This window comes from Pristiophorus japonicus, chromosome 13, assembly GCF_044704955.1.
Source record: "Pristiophorus japonicus isolate sPriJap1 chromosome 13, sPriJap1.hap1, whole genome shotgun sequence".
Classification (NCBI taxonomy): domain Eukaryota; kingdom Metazoa; phylum Chordata; class Chondrichthyes; family Pristiophoridae; genus Pristiophorus; species Pristiophorus japonicus.
This window is the reverse complement of record NC_091989.1, coordinates 157,098,135-157,121,423: the sequence shown is the minus strand read 5'-3', so window position 1 is coordinate 157,121,423 and position 23,289 is coordinate 157,098,135. Positions and strand designations below refer to the sequence as shown.

The window sequence follows — 23,289 nt, the reverse complement described above, 5'->3', positions numbered from 1 at the left end:
TAGAGGCCGAGACCCTAGAGGCCGAGACCCTAGAGGCCCAGGCGCTAAAGGCCCCGGTGCTAGAGGCCGAGGCACTAGAAGCCCAGATGCTAGAGGCCGAGGCACTAGAGGCCCAGGCGCGAGAGGCCGAGGCGCGAGAGGCCAAGACGCTAGATGGCGAGGCGCCAGAGGCCGAGACGCTAGACGCCGAGACCCTAGAGGACGAGACCCTAGAGGCCGAGACCGTAGAGGCCGAGGCGCTAGAGTCCCAGGCGCTAGAGGCCGAGACCCTAGAGGCCGAGACCCTAGAGGCCGAGGCGCTAGAGGCCGAGGTGCCAGAGGCCGAGACCCTAGAGGCCGAGGCGCTAGAGGCCGAGAACCTGGAGGCCTAGACGCTAGAGGCCGAGGCGATAGAGGCCGAGATGCTAGAGGCCCAGGCGCTAGAGGCCGAGACGCTAGAGGCCGAGACGCTAGAGGCCCAGGCGCTAGAGGCCCAGGCGCTAGAGGCCGAGGCGCTAGAGGCCGAGGCGCTAGAGGCCCAGGCGCTAGAGGCCGAGACGCTAGAGGCCGAGGCGCTAGAGGCCCAGGCGCTAGAGGCCGAGGCGCTAGAGGCCGAGACGCTAGAGGCCGAGACGCTAGAGGCCGAGACGCTAGAGGCCCAGGCGCTAGAGGCCCAGGCGCTAGAGGCCGAGATGCTAGAGGCCGAGGCGCTAGAGACCAAGACGCTAGAGGCCCAGGCGCTAGAGGCCGAGACCCTTGAGGCCACGGCGCCAGAGGCCGAGACGCTAGATGCCGAGGCGCTAGAGGCCCAGGCGCTAGAGGCCGAGACCCTAGAGGCCGAGACCCTAGAGGCCGAGACCCTAGAGGCCCAGGCGCTAAAGGCCTCGGTGCTAGAGGCCGAGGCACTAGAAGTCCAGATGCTAGAGGCCGAGGCACTAGAGGCCAAGACGCTAGATGCCGAGGCGCCAGAGGCCGAGACCCTAGAGGCCGAGGCGCTAGAGTCCCAGGCGCTAGAGGCCGAGACCCTAGAGGCCGAGACCCTAGAGGCCGAGGCGCTAGAGGCCGAGACGCTAGAGTCCCAGGCGCTAGAGGCCGAGACCCTAGAGGCCGAGACCCTAGAGGCCAAGGCGCTAGAGGCCGAGGCGCCAGAGGCCGAGACCCTAGAGGCCGAGACCCTAGAGGCCGAGACTCTAGAGGACGAGAGCCTAGAGGCCTAGGCGCTAGAGGCCGAGAACCTGGAGGCCTAGACGCTAGAGGCCGAGGCGATAGAGGCCGAGATGCTAGAGGCCCAGGCGCTAGAGGCCGAGACGCTAGAGGCCGAGACGCTAGAGGCCGAGACCCTAGAGGCCGAGCGCTAGAGGCCGAGGCGCTAGCGGCCGAGGCGCTGGAGGCCGAGACGCTAGAGGCTGAGACGCTAGAGGCCGAGGCGCTAGATGCCCAGGCGCTAGAGGCCGAGGCGCTAGAGACCCAGGCGCTAGAGGCCCAGGCGCTAGAGGTCAGGCGCTGGAGGCCGAGACGCTGGAGGCCGAGGCGCTGGAGGCCGAGACGCTAGAGGCCCAGCCGCTAGAGGCCGAGGCGCTAGAGGCCCAGGCGCTAGAGGCCGAGGCGCTAGAGGCCGAGGCGCTAGAGGCCCAGATGCTAGAGGCCCAGGCGCTAGTGGCCGAGACCCTAGAGGCCGAGACCCTAGATGCCCAGGCGCTAGAGGCCGAGACCCTAGAGGCCCAGGCGCTAAAGGCCCCGGCGCGAGAGGCCAAGACGCTAGATGCAGAGGCACTAGAGGCCGAGACGCTAGAGGCCGAGACCTGAGAGGCCGAGACCCTAGAGACCGAGGCGCTAGAGGCCGAGATGCTAGAGGCCCAGGCGCTAGAGGCCGAGGCGCCAGATGCCGAGACCCTAGAGGCCGAGGCGATAGAGGCCGAGACCCTAGAGGCCGAGACCCTAGATGCCGAGACCCTAGAGGCCGAGATGCTAGAGGCCGAGGCAATAGAGGCCGATATGCTAGAGGCCCAGGCGCTAGAGGCCGAGACGCTAGAGGCCCAGGCGCTAGAGGCCCAGGCGCTAAAGTCCCAGGCGCTAGAGGCCGAGGCGCTAGAGGCCGAGGCGCTAGAGGCCCAGGCGCTATAGGCCGAGGCGCTAGAGGCCAAGGCGCTAGAGGTCGAGGCGCTAGAGGCCGAGACGCTAGAGGCCGAGGCGCTAGAGACCCAGGCGCTAGAGGCCCAGGCGCTAGAAGCCCAGGCGCTAGAGGCCGAGACGCTAGAGGCCGAGGCGCTAGATGCCGAGACGCTAGAGACCCAGGCGCTAGAGGCCCAGGCGCTAGAGGCCCAGGCGCTAGAGGCCGAGGCGCTAGAGGCCCAGGCACTAGAGGCCCAGGCGCTAGAGGCCGAGACCCTAGAGGCCGAGTCGCTAGAGGCCGAGACGCTAGAGGGCGAGGCGCTAGAGGCAGAGACGCTAGAGGCCGAGATGCTAGAGGCCGAGACCCTAGAGGCCGAGGCGCTAGAGGCCGAGACCCTAGAGGCCGAGACCCTAGAGGCAGAGACGCCGAGACCCTAGAGGACGAGACCCTAGAGGCCGAGGCGCTAGAGGCCGAGACCCTAGAGGCCGAGACGCTAGAGGCCGAGGTAATAGAGGCCGAGACCCTAGAGGCCTAGACGCTAAAGGCCGAGGCGATAGAGGCCGAGACGCTAGAGGCCCAGGCGCTAGAGGCCAAGACGCTAGAGGCTCAGGCGCTAGAGGCCCAGGCGCTAGAGGCCGAGGCGCTAGAGGCCCAGGCGCTAGAGGCCGAGACGCTAGAGGCCGAGGCGCTAGAGTCCCAGGCGCTAGAGGCCGAGGTGCTAGAGGCCCAGGCACTAGAGGCCGAGACGCTAGAGGCCGAGGCGCTAGAGTCCCAGGCGATAGAGGCCGAGATGCTAGAGGCCCAGGTGCTAGAGGCCGAGACGCTAGAGGCCGAGACGCTAGAGGCCGAGACCCTAGAGGCCGAGCGCTAGAGGCCGAGGCGCTAGCGGCCGAGGCGCTGGAGGCCGAGACGCTAGAGGCTGAGACGCTAGAGGCCGAGGCGCTAGATGCCCAGGCGCTAGAGGCCGAGGCGCTAGAGACCCAGGCGCTAGAGGCCCAGGCGCTAGAGGTCAGGCGCTGGAGGCCGAGACGCTGGAGGCCGAGGCGCTGGAGGCCGAGACGCTAGAGGCCCAGCCGCTAGAGGCCGAGGCGCTAGAGGCCCAGGCGCTAGAGGCCGAGGCGCTAGAGGCCAAGGCGCTAGAGGCCCAGACGCTAGAGGCCCAGGCGCTAGTGGCCGAGACCCTAGAGGCCGAGACCCTAGATGCCCAGGCGCTAGAGGCCGAGACCCTAGAGGCCCAGGCGCTAAAGGCCCCGGCGCGAGAGGCCAAGACGCTAGATGCAGAGGCACTAGAGGCCGAGACGCTAGAGGCCGAGACCTGAGAGGCCGAGACCCTAGAGACCGAGGCGCTAGAGGCCGAGATGCTAGAGGCCCAGGAGCTAGAGGCCGAGGCGCCAGATGCCGAGACCCTAGAGGCCGAGGCGATAGAGGCCGAGACCCTAGAGGCCGAGACCCTAGAGGCCGAGACCCTAGAGGCCGAGATGCTAGAGGCCGAGGCAATAGAGGCCGATATGCTAGAGGCCCAGGCGCTAGAGGCCGAGACGCTAGAGGCCCAGGCGCTAGAGGCCCAGGCGCTAGAGTCCCAGGCGCTAGAGGCCGAGGCGCTAGAGGCCGAGGCGCTAGAGGCCCAGGCGCTATAGGCCGAGGCGCTAGAGGCCGAGGCGCTAGAGACCCAGGCGCTAGAGGCCCAGGCGCTAGAGGCCCAGGCGCTAGAGGCCGAGACGCTAGAGGCCGAGGCGCTAGATGCCGAGACGCTAGAGACCCAGGCGCTAGAGGCCCAGGCGCTAGAGGCCCAGGCGCTAGAGGCCGAGGCGCTAGAGGCCCAGGCGCTAGAGGCCCAGGCGCTAGAGGCCGAGTCGCTAGAGGCCGAGACGCTAGAGGGCGAGGCGCTAGAGGCAGAGACGCTAGAGGCCGAGATGCTAGAGGCCGAGACCCTAGAGGCCGAGGCGCTAGAGGCCGAGACCCTAGAGGCCGAGACCCTAGAGGCAGAGACGCCGAGACCCTAGAGGACGAGACCCTAGAGGCCGAGGCGCTAGAGGCCGAGACCCTAGAGGCCGAGACGCTAGAGGCCGAGGTAATAGAGGCCGAGACCCTAGAGGCCTAGACGCTAAAGGCCGAGGCGATAGAGGCCGAGACGCGAGAGGCCCAGGCGCTAGAGGCCAAGACGCTAGAGGCTCAGGCGCTAGAGGCCCAGGCGCTAGAGGCCGAGGCGCTAGAGGCCCAGGCGCTAGAGGCCGAGACGCTAGAGGCCGAGGCGCTAGAGTCCCAGGCGCTAGAGGCCCAGGCGCTAGAGGCCCAGGCGCTAGAGGCCGAGACGCTAGAGGCCGAGACTAGAGGCCCAGGCGCTAGATGCCCAGGCGCTAGAGGCTGAGACGCTAGAGACCCAGGCGCTAGAGGCCCAGGCGCTAGAGGGCCAGGCGCTGGAGGCCGAGACGCTGGAGGCCGAGGCGCTGGAGGCCGAGACGCTGGAGGCCGAGACGCTAGAGGCCGAGGCGCTAGAGGCCGAGGCGCTAGAGGCCGAGGCGCTAGAGGCCGAGACCCTAGAGGCCGAGCGCTAGAGGCCGAGGCGCTGGTGGCCGAGGCGCTGGAGGTCGAGACGCTGGAGGCCCAGGCGCTAGAGGCCGAGACTCTCGAGGCCGAGGGGCTAGAGGCCGAGACGCTAGAGGCCGAGGCGCTAGAGGCCCAGGCGCTAGAGGCCCAGGCGCTAGAGGCCGAGACGCTAGAGGCCGAGGCGCTAGATGCCGAGACGCTAGAGACCCAGGCGCTAGAGGCCCAGGCGCTAGAGGCCCAGGCGCTAGAGGCCCAGGCGCTAGAGGCCGAGACTCTAGAGGCCCAAGCGCTAGAGGCCGAGACCCTAGAGGCCGAGGCGCTAGAGGCCGAGACTCTAGAGGGCGAGGCGCTAGAGGCAGAGACGCTAGAGGCCGAGATGCTAGAGGCCGAGACCCTAGAGGCCGAGACGCTAGAGGCCCAGGCGCCAGTGCCCAGGCGCTAGAGGCCGAGACCCTAGAGGCCGAGGCTTTAGAGGCCCAGGCGCTAGAGGCCCAGGCGCTAGAGGCCGAGGCGCTAGAGGCCGAGACCTGAGAGGCCGAGACCCTAGAGGCCGAGGCGCTAGAGGCCGAGATGCTAGAGGCCCAGGCGCTAGAGGCCGAGGCGCCAGATGCCGAGACCCTAGAGGCCGAGGCGCTAGAGGTCGAGACCCTAGAGGCCGAGATGCTAGAGGCCGAGGCAATAGAGGCCGAGATGCTAGAGGCCCAGGCGCTAGAGGCCGAGACGCTAGAGGCCCAGGCGCTAGAGGCCCAGGCGCTAGAGGCCCAGGCGCTAGAGGCCCAGGCGCTAGAGGCCCAGGCGCTAGAGGCCCAGGCGCTAGAGGCCGAGACGCTCGAGGCCGAGGCGCTAGAGGTCGAGGCGCTAGAGGCCGAGACGCTAGAGGCCGAGACGCTAGAGACCCAGGCGCTAGAGGCCCAGGCGCTAGAGGCCCAGGCGCTAGAGGCCGAGACGCTAGAGGCCGAGGCGCTAGATGCCGAGACGCTAGAGACCCAGGCGCTAGAGGCCCAGGCGCTAGAGGCCCAGGCGCTAGAGGCCCAGGCGCTAGAGGCCGAGACCCTAGAGGCCGAGGCGCTAGAGGCCGAGACGCTAGAGGGCGAGGCGCTAGAGGCAGAGACGCTAGAGGCCGAGATGCTAGAGGCCGAGACCCTAGAGGCCGAGGCGCTAGAGGCCGAGACCCTAGAGGCCGAGACCCTAGAGGCCGAGACGCCGAGACCCTAGAGGACGAGACCCTAGAGGCCGAAGCGCTAGAGGCCGAGACCCTAGAGGCCTAGACGCTAGAGGCCGAGGCGATAGAGGCCGAGATGCTAGAGGCCCAGGCGCTAGAGGCCAAGACGCTAGAGGCTCAGGCGCTAGAGGCCCAGGCGCTAGAGGCCGAGGCGCTAGAGGCCCAGGCGCTAGAGGCCGAGACGCTAGAGGCCGAGGCGCTAGAGTCCCAGGCGCTAGAGGCCCAGGCGCTAGAGGCCCAGGCGCTAGAGGCCGAGACGCTAGAGGCCGAGACACTCGAGGCCCAGGCGCTAGAGGCCCAGGCGCTAGATGCCCAGGCGCTAGAGGCTGAGACGCTAGAGACCCAGGCGCTAGAGGCCCAGGCGCTAGAGGCCCAGGCACTGGAGGCCGAGACGCTGGAGGCCGAGGCGCTGGAGGCCGAGACGCTGGAGGCCGAGACGCTAGAGGCCGAGACGCTAGAGGCCGAGACCCTAGAGGCCGAGCGCTAGAGGCCGAGGCGCTGGTGGCCGAGGCGCTGGAGGCCGAGACGCTGGAGGCCCAGGCGCTAGAGGCCGAGACTCTCGAGGCCGAGGCGCTAGAGGCCGAGACGCTAGAGGCCAAGGCGCTAGAGACCCAGGCGCTAGAGGCCCAGGCGCTAGAGGCCCAGGCGCTAGAGGCCGAGACGCTAGAGGCCGAGGCGCTAGATGCCGAGACGCTAGAGACCCAGGCGCTCGAGGCCCAGGCGCTAGAGGCCCAGGCGCTAGAGGCCGAGGCGCTAGAGGCCCAGGCGCTAGAGGCCCAGGCGCTAGAGGCCGAGACCCTAGAGGCCGAGGCGCTAGAGGCCGAGACGCTAGAGGCCGAGACCCTAGAGGCCGAGACGCTAGAGGCCCAGGCGCCAGTGCCCAGGCGCTAGAGGCCGAGACCCTAGAGGCCGAGGCTTTAGAGGCCCAGGCGCTAGAGGCCCAGGCGCTAGAGGCCGAGACGCTAGAAGCCGAGACGCTAGTTGCCGAGGCGCTAGAGGCCGAGACCCGAGGGGCCGAGACCCTAGAGGCCAAGGCGCTAGAGGCCGAGACGCTAGAGGCCCAGGCGCTAGAGGCCGAGACCCTAGAGGCCGAGGCGCTAGAGGCCGAGACCCTAGAGGCCGAGACCCCAGAGGCCGAGACGCTAGAGGCCGAGGTAATAGAGGCCGAGACCCTAGAGGCCTAGACGCTAGAGGCCGAGGCGATAGAGGCCGAGATGCTAGAGGCCCAGGCGCTAGAGGCCAAGACACTAGAGGCTCAGGCGCTAGAGGCCCAGGCGCTAGAGGCCGAGGCGCTAGAGGCCAAGGCGCTAGAGGCCGAGACGCTAGAGGCCGAGGCGCTAGAGACCCAGGCGCTAGAGGCCCAGGCGCTAGAGGCCGAGACGCTAGAGGCCGAGACGCTAGAGGCCCAGGCGCTAGAGGCCCAGGCGCTAGATGCCCAGACGCTAGAGACCCAGGCGCTAGAGGCCCAGGCGCTAGAGGCCGAGACGCTAGAGGCCGAGACGCTAGAGGCCGAGACGCTAGAGGCCGAGACGCTAGAGGCCGAGACGCTAGAGGCCCAGGCGCTAGAGGCCCAGGCGCTAGATGCCCAGACGCTAGAGACCCAGGCGCTAGAGGCCCAGGCGCTAGAGGCCGAGACGCTAGAGGCCGAGACGCTAGAGGCCGAGACGCTAGAGGCCCAGGCGCTAGAGGCCCAGGCGCTAGATGCCCAGACGCTAGAGGCCCAGGCGCTAGAGGCCGAGACGCTAGAGGCCGAGACGCTAGAGGCCCAGGCGCTAGAGGCCCAGGCGCTAGAGGCTGAGACGCTAGAGACCCAGGCGCTAGAGGCCCAGGCGCTAGAGGCCCAGGCGCTGGAGGCCGAGACGCTGGAGGCCGAGGCGCTGGAGGCCGAGACGCTAGAGGCCCAGGCGCTAGAGGCCGAGGCGCTGGTGGCCGAGGCGCTGGAGGCCGAGACGCTGGAGGCCCAGGCGCTAGAGGCCGAGACTCTCGAGGCCGAGGCGCTAGAGGCCGAGACGCTAGAGGCCGAGACCCTAGAGGCCGAGGCGCTAGAGGCCCAGGCGCTAGAGGCCGAGGCGCTAGAGGCCAAGACGCTAGCGGCCGAGATGGTAGAGGCCGAGACGCTAGAGGCCGAGACGCTAGAGGTCCAGGCGGTAGAGACCGAGGCGCTAGAGGCCGAGACGCTAGAGGCCGAGGCGCTAGAGACCGAGGCTCTAGAGACCGAGGTGCTAGAGGCCGAGGCGCTAGAGACCGAGACGCTAGAGGCCCAGGCGCTAGAGACCGAGGCGCTAGAGGCCGAGGCGCTAGAGGCCCAGGCGCTAGAGACCGAGGCGCTAGAGACCGAGACGCTAGAGACCGAGGCGCAAGAGGCCGAGGCGCTAGAGGCCCAGGCGCTAGAGGCCCAGGCGCTAGAGGCCCAGGCACGAGAGACCGAGGCGCTAGAGGCCCAGGCGCGACAGGCCGAGGCGCAAGAGGCCCAGGCGCTAGAGGCCGAGACGCTAGAGGCCGAGACGCTAGAGGCCGTGGCGCTAGAGGCCCAGGTGCTAGAGGCCAAGGCGCTAGAGACCGAGACGCTAGCGGCCGAGACGCTAGAGGCCTTGGCTCTAGAGGTCCAGGCGCTAGAGACCGAGACGCTAGAGGCCGAGATGCGAGAGGCCGAGTCGCTAGAGGCCCAGGCGCTAGAGGCCCAGGCGGTAGAGGCCCAGGCGCTAGAGGCCCAGGCGCTAGAGGCCGAGGCACGAGAGGCTGAGCCGCTAGAGGCCGAGACGCTAGAGGCCGAGATGCTAGAGGCCGAGACGCTAGAGGCCGAGACGCTAGAGACCGAGGCGCTAGAGGCCCAGGCGCTCGAGGCCGAGACGCTAGAGGCCGAGACCCTAGAGGCCGAGACGCTAGAGGCCCAGGCGCTCGAGGCCGAGACGCTAGAGGCCGAGACGCTAGAGGCCGAGACCCTAGAGGCCGAGACGCTAGAGGCCGAGTCGCTAGAGGCCGAGGCGATAGAGGCCGAGGCACTAGAGGCCGAGTCGCTAGAGGCCGAGGCGATAGAGGCCGAGGCACTAGAGGCCGAGGCGCTAGAGGCCCAGGCGCTAGAGGCCGAGACCCTAGAGGCTGAGACAGTGAACTCACTTAAAAATCACGTAGGTGCTTTTATTGAAGGACAGTAGGTTTGGAATTCTGAAATGATCAAATCTGAGCTAACTTTGTGATTAAACCTAAAATTATAGGCAGGTAAAGGCTCTATGTATTGTTATATATGTGAAAAGCTTTCAGTATTACTAATTTAAGTTTTTATCTCCTTGAACTTTTGTCACTTTAACTAAATATTACATTTCATTATTTCCTTGGGATCGAATAGCTGATCATAAGGCTGCAGATTCTCTTTCGGTTCTCTCCTGAACAACCTGTTCTGAAATATGATATTCAGTGTCAATGAACCATGGAAATAGAAACTTAGCCCCACCCTGTGACAAATGATTACAATTATGGGAGGAGAAATTCAACTCACGGCTGCCCCATTTGCATCCATAAAATGGGCATTAAGCCTCCAAATTCCGCAAAGCAATCTCTTGCACTCAATGTGCACCGGAAATGCGCCTCATGCCATACTGAGTCAGGTGCGTTTTAACTGTTCGGGGAGATTGCCTAAAACTGCTAGGGCCCTAATAAGTATACGTAATCAAGGGTCCTACGTCTGGTTAAGGCCCCTTCTGCCAAATCGAACTTCCTGACACTGGAGTCGCCCATTCTAAGCCTGTCCACTCTGGGGACGAGAATGGTAGAAACTCCACCAAAATTATTTAAAGGGATCTTCAGTGCTTTTCAGGTAAGTATCCGTTCAGTTGTTTATTCTGCGAGTGAGCTTCTCGGCCTATAACTAGCTGTGTTGCAAGTTAATTTTTGGAACTGCAGGACAATCTCTGCTCAGGGGTTTCTGCACACACTTCTGGCAACATGGGTATGTTGCTCAGTCTGCCATTGGGGCTGGAGGATGAGGAAGAGGAAAAGCAGCAAGTAAGAGTGGATAGACCTGCAACTATTTGGAGAAGAGGGTGAAAGAGGGGAAGATAATCCTTGACAGATCATCCGAACTGCCTGAAAACTGAGTATTGCTGGTGCAGAGTTAGGCTATTTGCCCAGCGACTGGCCAGCAATTGCCCACGTCGGTCTTACGGTTGATGCAAACAGGCATAGGCCCTGCTTATATCAGTGTATGGGCATAGCTAAGACTTAAAGAAACCATTTAAAAATCCAAAATTGTGCACGTTCACATTATTAAATGAGTTTATGCAAATATTGTCCTGGATTACTGTCTTGATGATGTTTAAAATGATCCAAAAATGTAATTTGAGGTCGGTGCAATAAAGGAACTTATGAATAAAATTGCAATTCTGTACATTGTATAATTATTAGATTTGGGGATCCCATTGCATATCATTTGGGAATTCCCTTCATAAATTATTGCAAAGAAATTTTCTTTTGTCATTGGAGGACCGGGCCCACGTGATCCCAGGAACGTTTTCGCACCGCCTGTGTCCTTGGGATCCGTGGGCCATTACGCTGTCTCTGCCTCGAGGCCCGAGACCGCAACTCTTCGCAACCTGGGCGCCAGCAGGTAATTTCATAAATGTTTTACAGGTCAGAGGTGTATTCCAGAAGAACGCCTCTCACTGTAATTGTAATCAAATTTATGGCTATATATATATATAATATATATATTCAGTCTTTTGAACATGCTCCTTTAAAATGTTATCTCTGAAAAAACACAATAAATACCTAAATTTCATAAAGGTACGATGTTGGGTTGTGGCAAAATGGTCACTCAATGTGTTTGCTTTCCCCGTGTAGTGGTGACCAGTGAATACCGTATACTAGGTTGGAGCAAGTATATGCAAATTGCTGTTTCACCCAGAAAGAGTGGGAGGTCAATGGGTAGGTGATGCATTTCTGGTGCTTGCCTAGGAAGGTGCTGGGAGAAGTGCGGGTGATGAAAGGAGTGAACCAGGGTGTCATGGGGTTAACTTATTCTCTCCACAGGTGCTGACTGACCTGCTCAGTGTTTTCCAATATTTTCTGATTTGGATTTCCCCCGTATCTGTAGTGTTTCACTTCTTCTTTCAAATGAAAGTAGAATTGACACGACTGTATTTTTTTTTTTACAGTAAATTTCCCCTGGTGTTTTACTTTATTTAATTTTCATTTTAAAACTATTTTCACCTTTTCCTTCAGTTCTTGTAGTGGCCAAGGTTCAAATGTACATTGCTAAAAAATATCAGGGAGCGGGTAGTGGCAAACAAAAACTCCCATTGTCTGAAAAACTTTCCATTATATTTAATACCTTTGTGCTGGCTGAACTATCCAGCTAAGCTAATCTAAATTGTCTGCCTCCAGGCTTTTCGGGTCATTCCATCACCACACTGCTTGCAATTCTTTCTATGCCATGACCTCCACTATCATCAACTGTGCTTTGCCTGAATTGTGCTGAATTTCAGAGTGTTTAATTCTCAAAGCAGGGTGCAGTTTGGAATGGAACAAAGCAACTCCTTCAGAAGTTATTGTGTGAATAATGGAAAACTTGAAGCAAGTAATTAATAACGGTAGCTGTCGTTTGTAGCAGAACACAAGGAGAAAAAATATTAAAAAACAAGAAACGTTTTTTTAATGGGTGTGGAATACATGAAGAGTGACAGTGGTATCGCCAACTTATTCCACTCACCTTTGTAGTACACTTGTGTTTTCATGGGTGGATTAGGCTTGGTATTAGTCGGGTTGTCACCTTTTCATCTCTTTAGGTGCAGGGTAATTTTTCCTTTATTTCCTCCCATGGAACAGGTTCTATGGCAATGGTTCTCAAATTGGGATCCCAAAATAAGGGCAGTCGATTTAGTGGCACATTTGGAAACCAGTGACTGCACACAGCCCTGTCACACTGAACCCTGCACTTTCAACCATCACTACCCTCGTCAATGTGCTGCTGATCATTGACGTGATCCTCATCTAACCAATGAACTATTCCAATGAGTAACGCCTGGTCACGTGCAGCCAGTTTGAACAAGGCTCCGCCCACCGAGTGCATGATCGGCAGGAAAATAAAATTTTTAAATGATTTGGCGACGACGGCAGCTGTGATGGTAGGGAAGTATCAGCTTCTAAATATATATATATATATAGTATTACAATTAAATTTTAGATGTGGGGGTGCTTGATTACTAAACCATTTGAAAAGGGGTCCTTCAACTAAAAAAGTTTAAAACCACTGGTCGATGGCACCTCCTTCACCCAGCAACCTGGCTTAGATTAAAATCTCTGCAAATGCGTATATGTAGACCTACACACATCTTAACATTCCTAATAGTAGCTTAAACCAAAGCTGTAATAGAATTGTTCATGAACCAACAGATCGTTATTCGATAGGAAGGGAAGAGGTATACTCTAACCCCGGTACCATCTACACCCTCCTGCCAAATACCCCATCACTACAGATCCTTCCACTGGACTACTTAGAGAGTAAGAAGGACTACATACATAATTTTTAGTTCTCAAACTATTTGCTCATCAGTTTACCTTTATAGTTGGAACTGATCCCCCATCTCAACTTGAAATGAAGTATTTGTTAAAGGTATGGGATAGGTTTCAAGTGTTACCTGTCAATTCTTAAGACAGGCTGTGTTGAATACTGTAGATGTCACTGTAAAATTGTTAATTTTATTAGTAACCTCCAAATACATGGACTTTGTTATAATCCATGTTGCTGACTAAGGTGTTTATACTATGGACAAAACTCTAAGATTATTTTCATCCACCAAATCAGATGGTATTAAATAGTTTTTGCTGTTCATAGTATCGTTTTAAAAAAGGGGACAAGTCCGACTGCAGCAACGACAGAGGAATCTCCCTGCTATCAGCCACTGGGAAAGTCGTCACTAGAGTCCTCCTCAACCGTCTTCTCCCTGTGGCTGAGGAGCTTCTCCTGGAGTCACAGTGTGGATTTCGTTCCCTACGGGGCACAACGGACATGATTTTTGCAGTGCGACAGCTGCAGGAAAAATGCAGCGAACAGCACCAGCCCTTATACATGACCTTTTTCGACCATACAAAGGCCTTTGACACTGTCAACCACGAGGGTCTATGGAGCGTCCTCCTCTGTTTCAGATGCCCTCAAAAGTTCATCACCGTCCTCTGCCTGTTCCACGACGACATGCAGGCCGTGATGATAGAAACATAGAAAATAGATGCAAGAGCAGGCCATTCGGCCTTTCGAGCCTGCACCGCCATTCAATATGATCATGGCTGATCATTCAACCTCAGTACCCCACCCCCTGTCTACTCTCCATACCTGCTGATCCCGTTAGCCGTAAGGGCCACATCTAACTCCCTTTTGAATATGTCCAACGAACTGGACTCAACAGCTTTCTGTGGCAGAGAATTCCTCTGGGTGAAAATGTTTCTCCTCATCTCGGTCGTATATGGCTTACCCCTTATCCTTAGACAGTGTGCCCTGGTTTTGGACTTCCCCAACATCGGGAACATTCTTCCTGCATCTAACATGATCCATTACAGACCCAATCCATGTCCGGACCGGGGTCAAAAAGGGCTGCATCATTGCCCCAACCTTCTTCTCAATCTTCCTCGCTCCTCACAGTCAACAAGTTCCCCACTGGAGTGGAACTAAACTACAGAACCAGTGGGAACCTGTTCAATCTTCGCCGTCTCCAGGCCAGGTCCAAGACCACCCCAACCTCTGTTGTTGAGCTACAGTACGCGGACGACGCCTGCATCTGTGCACATACAGAGGCTGAACTCCAGGACATAGTCGAAGTATTTACTGAGGGGTACGAAAGCATGGGCCTTACGCTAAACATCCGTAAGACAAAGGTCCTCCACCAGCCTGTCCTCACCGCACAGCACTGCCCCCCCAGTCATCAAGATCCATGGCGCAGCCCTGGACAATGTGGACCATTTCCCATACCTCGGGAGCCTCTTATCAACAAGAGCAGACATTGACAACGAGATTCAACACTGCCTCCAGTGCGCCAGTGCAGCCTTCGGCCACCTGAGGAAGACTAAGCCCTCAAAACTGCCACTAAGCTCATGGTCTCCAGGGCAGTAGTAATACCCGCCCTCCTGTATGGCTCAGAGACATGGACCATGTACAGTAGACACCTCAAGTCGCTGGAGAAATACCACCAATGATGCCTCCGCAAAATCCTACAAATCCCCTGGGAGGACAAACACACCAACATTAGCGTCCTTGACCAGGCCAACATCCCCAGCATTGAAGCACTGACCACACTTGATCAGCTCCGCTGGGCAGGCCACATCATTCGCATGCCAGACACGAGACTCCCAAAGCAAGTGCTCTACTCGGAACTTCCTTCACGGTAAACGAGTCAAAGGTGGGCAGAGGAAACATTACAGGGATACCCTCAAAGTCTCCCTGAAAAAGTGTAGCATCCCCACCGATACCTGGGAGTCCTTGGTCAAAGACCGCCCTAAGTGGAGGAAGTGCATCCAGGAGCGCTCATCGCCAAGAGCACGCAGAAATCAAGCGCAGGCAGCGGAAAGAGCGTGCGGCAAACCTGTCCCACCCTCCCTTTCCCTCAACGACTATCTGTCCCACCTGTGACAGGGACTCGTTTTGGACTGTTCAGCCACCTAAGGACTCATTTTAGGAGTGGAAGTAAGCCTTTCTCGATTCCGACGGACTGCCTATGATTATCTGTGTTGTGTATGTATAATAAGTATACACCCTGTACACTCAATGTACAGTTACATAAGACTACTGGATGTACCTTCACACTGTATACACTATGCCTGTACCACCAGAGGGTGCAACTGGTGGAGACCGAGGGGTCACCTGTACACTACAGGTAACCAGGTATAAAAGGGAGCTCACCATGCTGTACCCTCACTCAAGAGCTGTAATAAATGGACTAAGGTCACCACAGTTCAAGCACAATACCTTGCCTTGTGGAGTCATTACTAGAGTGCTTACAGATACAATAACTGATGACATGATTACGAATTTCCACGCGAAAAATGGCTAACCTTGGCAACTTTCAACAATTCGCTGAAGGGGAAGATTGGGAGGCCTTTGTGGAAAGGCTTAAACACTTCTTTATTGCGAGCGACCTGGCTGGAGACACACGGACCTTGCTGGCTGATAAGCACAGAGCTATGCTGCTCAGCAGTTGTGGGCCCACTGTCTATGGTCTCGTCAGGGACTTGCTAGCCCCGGAGAAGAAAACAACCAAAACATATGCGGAGCTCATAACGATGATACAGGAACAGCTCAAACTTAAAGAGAGCATATTCACAGCCAGAAACCGGTTCTACACCCACCCTCGGCCCGTAGGCCAAGTAATCACAAAATATGCTGCAGACCTCAGACGATTGGCTGCACCATGTGATTTTAGCGACCACCTCACCGAAGCACTGAGGGTCATTTTCATTATTGGAATCGGCCTCGAGGGCCTTCTCCACAGGCTGCTTTCTGCGGACACCACGATCACCCTGCAGAAGGCAATTAACATGAGCCAGGCGTTCATGGCCTCGGCCTGCGATTCCAAGCGGATGACTCACCCCCAGGACTCTAACCCGACAAGTAGTGTGAACCGACTGGCGTCTTTTAGAGGTAAGTCTGCTGCAAGCGGTCTCTCTCAGGGTAGAGAGAACAGAAACCCGTGTCCCACAACCCTGAGTCCACCATATGGGGCCAACCGGCCAACCCCATGCTGGCGCTTTGGAGGAAATCACCGGGTCCACCAGTGCCGCTACAAAGACTATACTTGCAAAGCCTGTAACACGAAGGGCCACCTACAGAGAATGTGCACGAGAAATTTTACTCAGCGAGTCGCTGAAGAGTTGACCGATCATCCGGACTCCAGCGATGATGAAGAGAGAGTCCATGAGGCAGCACGAAGAGCTGTACAAAGTGTTTACCTGCTCCACCAAGATCTCTCCATTGAACCAATGTATTATAACAGTAAATGAAGAAATGATGTGCATGCCAGGTTCTACATGTACGCCGACAGAACCAAGGGCAACCTCCCGATGGAAGCACCCAGGTCCAGCGGGCTACCTGATCATGTAGCCTGCGCCTCTGGGACCATGGATCACACCCAGAACCCACTCAACCCCCACTGCAACCTCTAACCGTCCACTGCTGACCATTTCCCAATGTTGTGGCAATAAGGACTTGGGGGCTACAGGGAGAGAGCCAGGCCAAAGCATAGACAAGGTGCAAGGGCTTTGGGCACTCAAGTCCAGGGCTAGAGCACACAATGCAAAGGCCAGTGGCACAAGACTTAGGGGAGAGTGATATTGTGTATGTATAATATAAGTTTATACCCTGTACACTCAATGTACAGTCACATAAGACTACTGGATGTATCTTCACACTGGATACACTATGCTTGTACCACCAGAGGGTGCAACTGGTGGAGACCGAGGGGTCACCTGTACACTACAGGTAACCAGGTATAAAAGGGAGCTCACCATGCTGTACCCTTACTCAGGAGCTGTAATAAATGGACTAAGGTCACCACAGTTCAAGTATAATACCTTGCCTCGTGGAGTCATTACTAGAATGCTTACAGACACAATAATCTGCCCAGCAATAGCTGAATAATGATCGTATGAATGTGTAATATTTAAATGGCCTACTCATACCATTAGCAACAGTTTGTACCAGCCAAGTGAAAATTCTCCATCAAAATTATTTCAGCCACCATTAGAATATAGATGTTCATCAATATTACTGTGTGCAAATTAAAGAATGTTCTCATATTATACAGGATGATTGGCTGGTGGATTCTGGAATTCCTTGGTTGCTGCAAACATAAACCAGTTATTTTATGCTGAGGCCAGTGTTATATTGACCTCCCATCCATTTTTTTCTTAAATTGTAACTGTGGTAGATTCATCTATTATCTTTTTCTGGGACTAACACCGATCCATTCTTCCATGTTGGATAACGTAATTGCAAATGGTGGAGCTTTATTCTTAGCTTATTTTATTGTGATTATAATAACTATAACATCTAAAATCTTAATTTGTAACAGATTGAATTAGAATTATACCTATACTATAAGCAGGGTTATTGATTTACGGTGACTGAATAAAGTCAAATATTTTTTCCATTACTTGGGGTTCTGGAATTTCTAATAGGGTTTTGCCAATCACATGCATCTCTTTTCTTTTGGAAAGCATAAACCGGTGGCCTCGAACATTAGAAATCAGGTCCTCCCCAATAGACCAGGCCTATAAATGTTATGTTTGCAAACGTAGGTGACATTTATTAGGGACCATTTGATTTCCAATTAGCCCAACTGAAACATACAAATTGAACCTGCTTATCGTAACAGTTAATATGTTAAATATCAACAGAGTAAGCATATATCTTTTAGATTCCATAAAAATATGACAATTGAGTTATGAATGAGAATTTCAAAAATATTGCTGTTAATTATATGTATTTTTTTTCCTTTCTACTCAATGGATTTATAATTACATATATAAAAGATAACCCCATATATCTTTCATTAGAATGATTGGATAAGCTAAATTCTCTGCCTCAATACTACTTTGTCTCCTTTCCTACATTACAACAGTGATAACATTTCAAAAGTACTTAATTGGCTGTAAAACGCTTTGGGATGTCCTGAGAACATTTTCCAGTGGTCACATCAAAAGTTAACCACACACACACTCTGCAACATTTCGATTGCAGAAAATATTCAGCAATTTGGGATCAAACATGGACAATAGTTTCAACTTTCATAACTGCAGCCAAACACCTTTAAAAATAATGTGATGATCATCTCACCCAAGATTAGCGAGCACTAAAATACTATGAACATTTATAATAGCTCCATTAAAGGTCAAGATAAAATATTTTAAATGTATATTTAAATTTAAACCAACCTATTGTAAGTGTTCCCATCCCCTCACTCCAACGGCGCAACCTACATCCACTGTACCCCGAGACTCTAGAATTCTCTCACTAAACACCATCACTTTGTCATCTCTCTTTACACTTTCAAAAGTCTCCTCAGCGCCTGTCTGTTCAATTGCATCTTCAACCACCTTCTGTAACTTCTCTTCGATCTCCTATTAGGTGCATTGGGATGTTTGTTATGTGATCGGTAATTATATGTGAAAGGATCAGGCGTCCATGCCTTTATCACCTCTAGATTTGACTATTCCAATGCACTCTAGGCCGGCTTCCTTAATTCTACCCTCCATAAACCTGAGGTCATCCAAAACGCATCTGGAGGGAGTCATGGGAGAGCCTGGGTGCAGCCCTGCAGCTCTGTGCAGTGTTTGCAGCACCTCAATGCTGCAGAACACTGACAGCACAACTGTCAAAAGAAAGTTGACCATGGTCCCTTTAAGGAAACCGGCTGATGACGATTCATCAAACGATGTCACCAGACCCCACTTCCTCTAATTGGCAAACAAGCTGGGCAGGCAAAATCTCTGGAAATTAATTTCAGAGGCCGTGATGGGGACAGCAGCAGGATCGGGACCAGTCACCGACATCGCCTGTCTTGGACCCGCCGATGTTCGTAAAATCTAGCCCAAATTGTTGACATCAGGTGAATTTCTACTAATCGTAAGACATTATGGGTTATACAATAATTATATTTATCTTTAGTTCATCCAACATTCAAAGTCCACGACAAATATTAAGCACAACCACTGCTTTAAAATGAATAATAATTATAAACCGTACAAAGCACTAAATAATATTCAATTGTAAAGTTAATCAAGAATATTGGCTAATTGAGAGTGACTGTCAATCTTCCAATGAAGCTCAATTCAAGCTCGAGGAACAGCATCTCATGTTTCGATTAGGCACTTTACAGCCTTCAGGCCTCAACACTGAGTTTATCAATTTTAGATTATAACAACCGCTCATATTTTCTCAGACAGCAGGTGCTGCCAATGGTTCTGCTGTTGCCATTAACACCTCCTCCCGACCCATCTTTTGTTTCTTTACTTGTCCCATGACCATCCCCTTTTGCCTTGCACCATCATCCCTTTTGTCATTTAATTTCTCATGCCTTCCATCCTATCACAGACCTTCAATTTTGCCTTTCCTCCCTTCTCCCCTATCTCTGCCTCTATATTTGCTTAAAACCAGTTATATCTCTAACCTTTTCCAGTTCTGACAAAAGGTCATTGACCTGAAACGTCAACTCTGTTTCTCTCTCCACAGGCGCTGTCTGACCTGCTGAGCATTTTCAGTTTTTATTTCAGATTTCCAGCATCCGCATTATTTTGCTTTTGTTTTGTTTCTTTACTTGTCCTATTAATACCCTCTTTTAATAAAACAGAAAATGTTGGAAACATTCAGCCAGTCAGGCATCATCTGTGGAGAGAGAAACAAAGTTAATGTTTCAGGTCGATGACCACCTCTTTGCCCTGCACCATCATCCCTTTGGTTATTTAATCATTCCCTCCCTCCACCTAATCACAGACCTTCTCCATTTTCCTTGGCTCTGCACTTGCTTAAAAATTATTCAATCTCTAAATTTTTCCAGTTCTGATGTGTAATGTATTTGCTTCATGGGTTCTTTGCTTAAGAAAGCATAGCAACACATTGCTATTAACAACTAGTTGGTTTATTAGCAAAGGGTTTAACAATTACACTGCACCTTACCAGTTTATCCACTAGGCTCACAACCACCTGCCTCATCGTGGATCCCCCGAACCCAACTGGTTGGAGTTTTATTGAGTATTGTGAATAACAGAGTCTCAGTGAGATTGTCCCACACCCGCAGAACTGCCTTCAGTCGGCTGCACCTGAGTTGGTGGGGATGTGGAGGTTGTGACCGTTATGTCCATTGAAGTACTCAGACCTGCCAACTGACTCTAATCATCGTCCAAATCGGGTTCATAATTATCTACTCGTGGTACCGAAGGTAGCAACATTTGATCCATACAAACCTTCCTGATATATTCACCAATTTTGACCACGTACTGCTTGGTGCCACATACCCGAATAATTGTACCAATGTCCCATTTGCATGGACTTGCCCCTTTCAATGGACTGAGAAGTCTGACCTGATCACCCTCCTGAAAACACTGCTCTTGTACTGGAATGATAACGTTTCTGCACCAATTGTGCCTTCTCTACCTTATCAGACAGGTTCGGTTGCAATAAACTCTGATGCGTCCTCAGCCTACACTTCATCAATAATTCAGCAGGTATGTACCCTGTTGTAGAATGAGGCGTAGTCCTGTATTTGAAAAGAAAATCCGCTAACCTGTGCTTCATGCTCACTGATGAACTTGTAGAACTTGTTTCCGCAAAGCCTCCTCGATCTTTCAGCTGCACCATTTGAAGCAGGGGGCTACCAACGTGTGTTTGATACCGTTGTGTCTGGCAAAATTTGCAAATTGCATGGATTGAAATTGCGGCCCATTATCTGACACCATTTCTTCAGGCGGGCCATGGCATACAAAAATGTCCCATAATTCATCAAATGTATGCTCTGTAGTCATAGATGACCCCATATGCCATACCTCCAACCATTTCGAATGGCTATCGATTAGAACTGGACAATTATCGCTGTCCTTCTCACAAAAATCAAGATGTATTCTTTGGAATGGTCTCATTGGCCAAGTCCATGTTTGCAGCGACGTTTTAGCTGGCATGATCCTGCAGTCTTGACAGATAGTATACATAGTTACTAATACTTCTAAATCTTTATCCAATCCAGGCCAATAAACAAAACTTCGGGCCACTGCTTTCATGCCTATGATGCCAGTATGCTCACCGTGACGTTCCGTCAAAACTTTGGCCCGTAGTGCACTGGGAATAACTACTCTCAGGGCCCATTTTAAACATTCCTGCTCACATGATAATTCATGCCAAAGGTGATAAAGGGGCTTTATCACTTAATCTAAACGCATCTGATCTTCAGACCACCCTCGCAGGGTGTGCACATAGGCCCACTGAAACGTGGCATCTTTCTGTGTGTGCTCAACAATAACAGAGGTGGTGACCGGAAAGTCCTCATCAACGACATCTACAGTGAAGATTGACAGCGGCCAAATTCAGAATCTTCATGAGGCAACCTTGAAAGGGCATTAAACACTGCATTCTGCTTCGATGTACAATGCTCGATTTTGTAATTATACAGACACAATAAAATAGCCGATCTTTGCATCCTGGAAGCCGCCACAGATAGAATTTCCATCTTTGGACTTAGGATAGCTAGTAACGGTGATCATTTACTAGCATGAATTGGCATCCCAAAAGAAACTGGTGAAACTTTTTAATACTAAATATAATCGCCAAAGCCTCTTTCTCAATCTGGGCATAATTTTGTTCGCTTTTGCCAACTGGTTTTTCCTGCCCATCATTCGTAACATGGCTGATCACTGCTCCCACACCATACCCAGAGGCATCACGAGTCAGATTATAATGGACGAGAAGAGCACTACCACTCAAGCGTCGTTTGCATGTGTTGTTTGCATTCTGTTGCCCTTTGTCCCATATCCAATGCACCCCATTCTTTAATAAATAATGGAGTGGTGCGAGCACCATTGCTATTCCAGGAACAAAACAAGCATAATATTGGACCATGCCTAAAAAGGATTGTAATTCAGTAATGTTTTTCAGTTCCAGAGCCATCATGATGGTTTTCATTTTCTCCTTAACTGGTTGGAGAGCATTTTCATCAACCCGCCATCCTAGATAAACCACCTCACACAATATGAATGCACATTTACTCCTTTTCAGCCTCAGCTTATGGTCATTGAACCATCTGAATACTTCTTCCAAGATTTCCAGGTTTTCCCTCTCTGTGCCGCTCCCACCAGTTCTGCATACAGGTTATGTGATGTCGGTAAAGGGTACTGTTCATCATAAATTGCTCAATTCAGGGTAATTTTATAATCCCCACAGAGCCGTACCATTTTGTCTGCCTTCGGAACTACAACTAACACGGTGGCCCTGGCACTCCTATCAGTCTTCATTAAAGCTCCGTTTTTCTCCAACTTATCAAGCTCTCATTCAACCTGCGATTTTAATGCATATGGTACCAGCCTTGGTCTACAAAAAATAGGTTTGACATCCGACCTAATCCGAATATGTGCATTTGTATCCCTTGTTGCCCTCGTATGAGTCCTCAAACATGTTAGCATATTTCTCAGCAGAGTATCTAGCCGAGACTTAACCATTTTTGTACAACAGATGCTGTACCAAATCAAATGAAGCACTCTTAGCCAATCTTTGCCCATGTGTCGGCCAATTGATGTATTTCGCTATAATAATAGGTAATCTTGCTTGTTGCCCCTGGTATTGTACTATACACTCCATTTGTCCAAGCGACTGCAGTTTTTCCTCTAAACATGTTATCAGCTCTGCTGAGCTTGCTTTTAGTGGTATGCCCCTGAAATTCTTGTAATACACATTCTGACTCATTATTGAGCAATCAGCCACTGTATCTGTTGTCAAATTAATCCATTAATTATTAATCAATACTAACGTTCTGAAATCCTGACAAAGAATGTACTGTCTTGCCCATCACTGCATATACACCAAAACCTGCACTGTTCTGATCGGTTTCCACCCAGTGAAGTCTTTGATTATCGTTAGGCCTGTCCTTGGATTTACATGCGGCTGCAATGTGTCCCCTTACCTGGCACCGGTAGCACCTTGCTCACTTGAACTGACACTGGTGTGCGGTATGGTTGCCATTACACTTATGACATCTATTCATCTTGGTTTAATAACTCTCCCTCTGACTAGGGCTCACCCTCTTCTGCATGTCGACAGCCCGGTGACTCAACTGCTACTACTGCCAGTAATAGGTGAAATTCCTTAATATTTTTCTCTGCCATCTCCATGGAGGTGGCTATCTTGCTAGCTTTCTCAAAAGAGAGATCATCTATACCTAATAATTTTGGTTGGATGCATTCATCCGTTAGTCCACATACAAATTTATCTCAAAGAGCCCTACCTAGGAATCTTCCAAAATTGCAGTGTAGAGATAATTTTCTTATGGCAACAATATATTCACTGATGGTTTCATTAGGCCTTTGGTTTTTCATTGCGAACTTATAGTTCTCTGCTATTTCTAAAAGCTGTGGATGAAAATGATTCTCTCATATCTGTAGTATGTCTGAGAATGAAGCATCCTTAACCTTTCTCAGGGTTAACAAATTCACTCAGATACCTTAATTCTCTGCACCAATCATGACTGATAGAATAGCTTTCATCTTCTCATGCACTGCTTGATTGCTTAATTGCGAATTTGCCACACCTGCTGAGACTTCATTGGTGTCATTAGCTCTTTAAAAAAAACATTTGCAATCTTTCACTGTAGGATCCTTGTTCCTGTCAAAGGCTCCTAAATTACTGAGATGACTTGATATCACATCCATATTGCCATCTTAGCTTAATAGCCATTAATCACTCTCAATA

General features: G+C 52.8%; 1 protein-coding gene across 1 annotated transcript; it reads left to right on the top strand.

The window, feature by feature from the left end:
• Window positions 1–671: 671 nt before the first annotated feature.
• On the top strand, window positions 672–20,903 carry LOC139278209 (uncharacterized abhydrolase domain-containing protein DDB_G0269086-like). The gene is made up of 10 exons (XM_070896857.1): window positions 672–815; window positions 2,185–2,493; window positions 3,766–4,059; window positions 4,447–4,620; window positions 4,671–5,066; window positions 5,540–5,818; window positions 7,226–7,519; window positions 7,646–8,149; window positions 8,246–8,659; window positions 20,796–20,903. The coding sequence occupies exons 1-10, from the start codon at window positions 672–674 to the stop codon at window positions 20,901–20,903; spliced, it is 2,916 nt and encodes a 971-aa protein (XP_070752958.1).
• The last annotated feature ends 2,386 nt before the right edge of the window (window positions 20,904–23,289 follow it).

Coding starts and splice junctions, on each gene's coding strand:
- LOC139278209 (XM_070896857.1), top strand. CDS start 672: ATGCTAGAGGCCGAGGCGCTAGAGACCAAGACGCTAGAGGCCCAGGCG. Junction 4,060..4,446: donor TAGAGGCCGAGACCCTAGAG/GCCGAGACCCTA, acceptor CTAGATGCCCAG/GCGCTAGAGGCTGAGACGCT. Junction 8,660..20,795: donor TAGAGGCCGAGACGCTAGAG/GCCGAGACGCTA, acceptor CCACCCTCGCAG/GGTGTGCACATAGGCCCACT.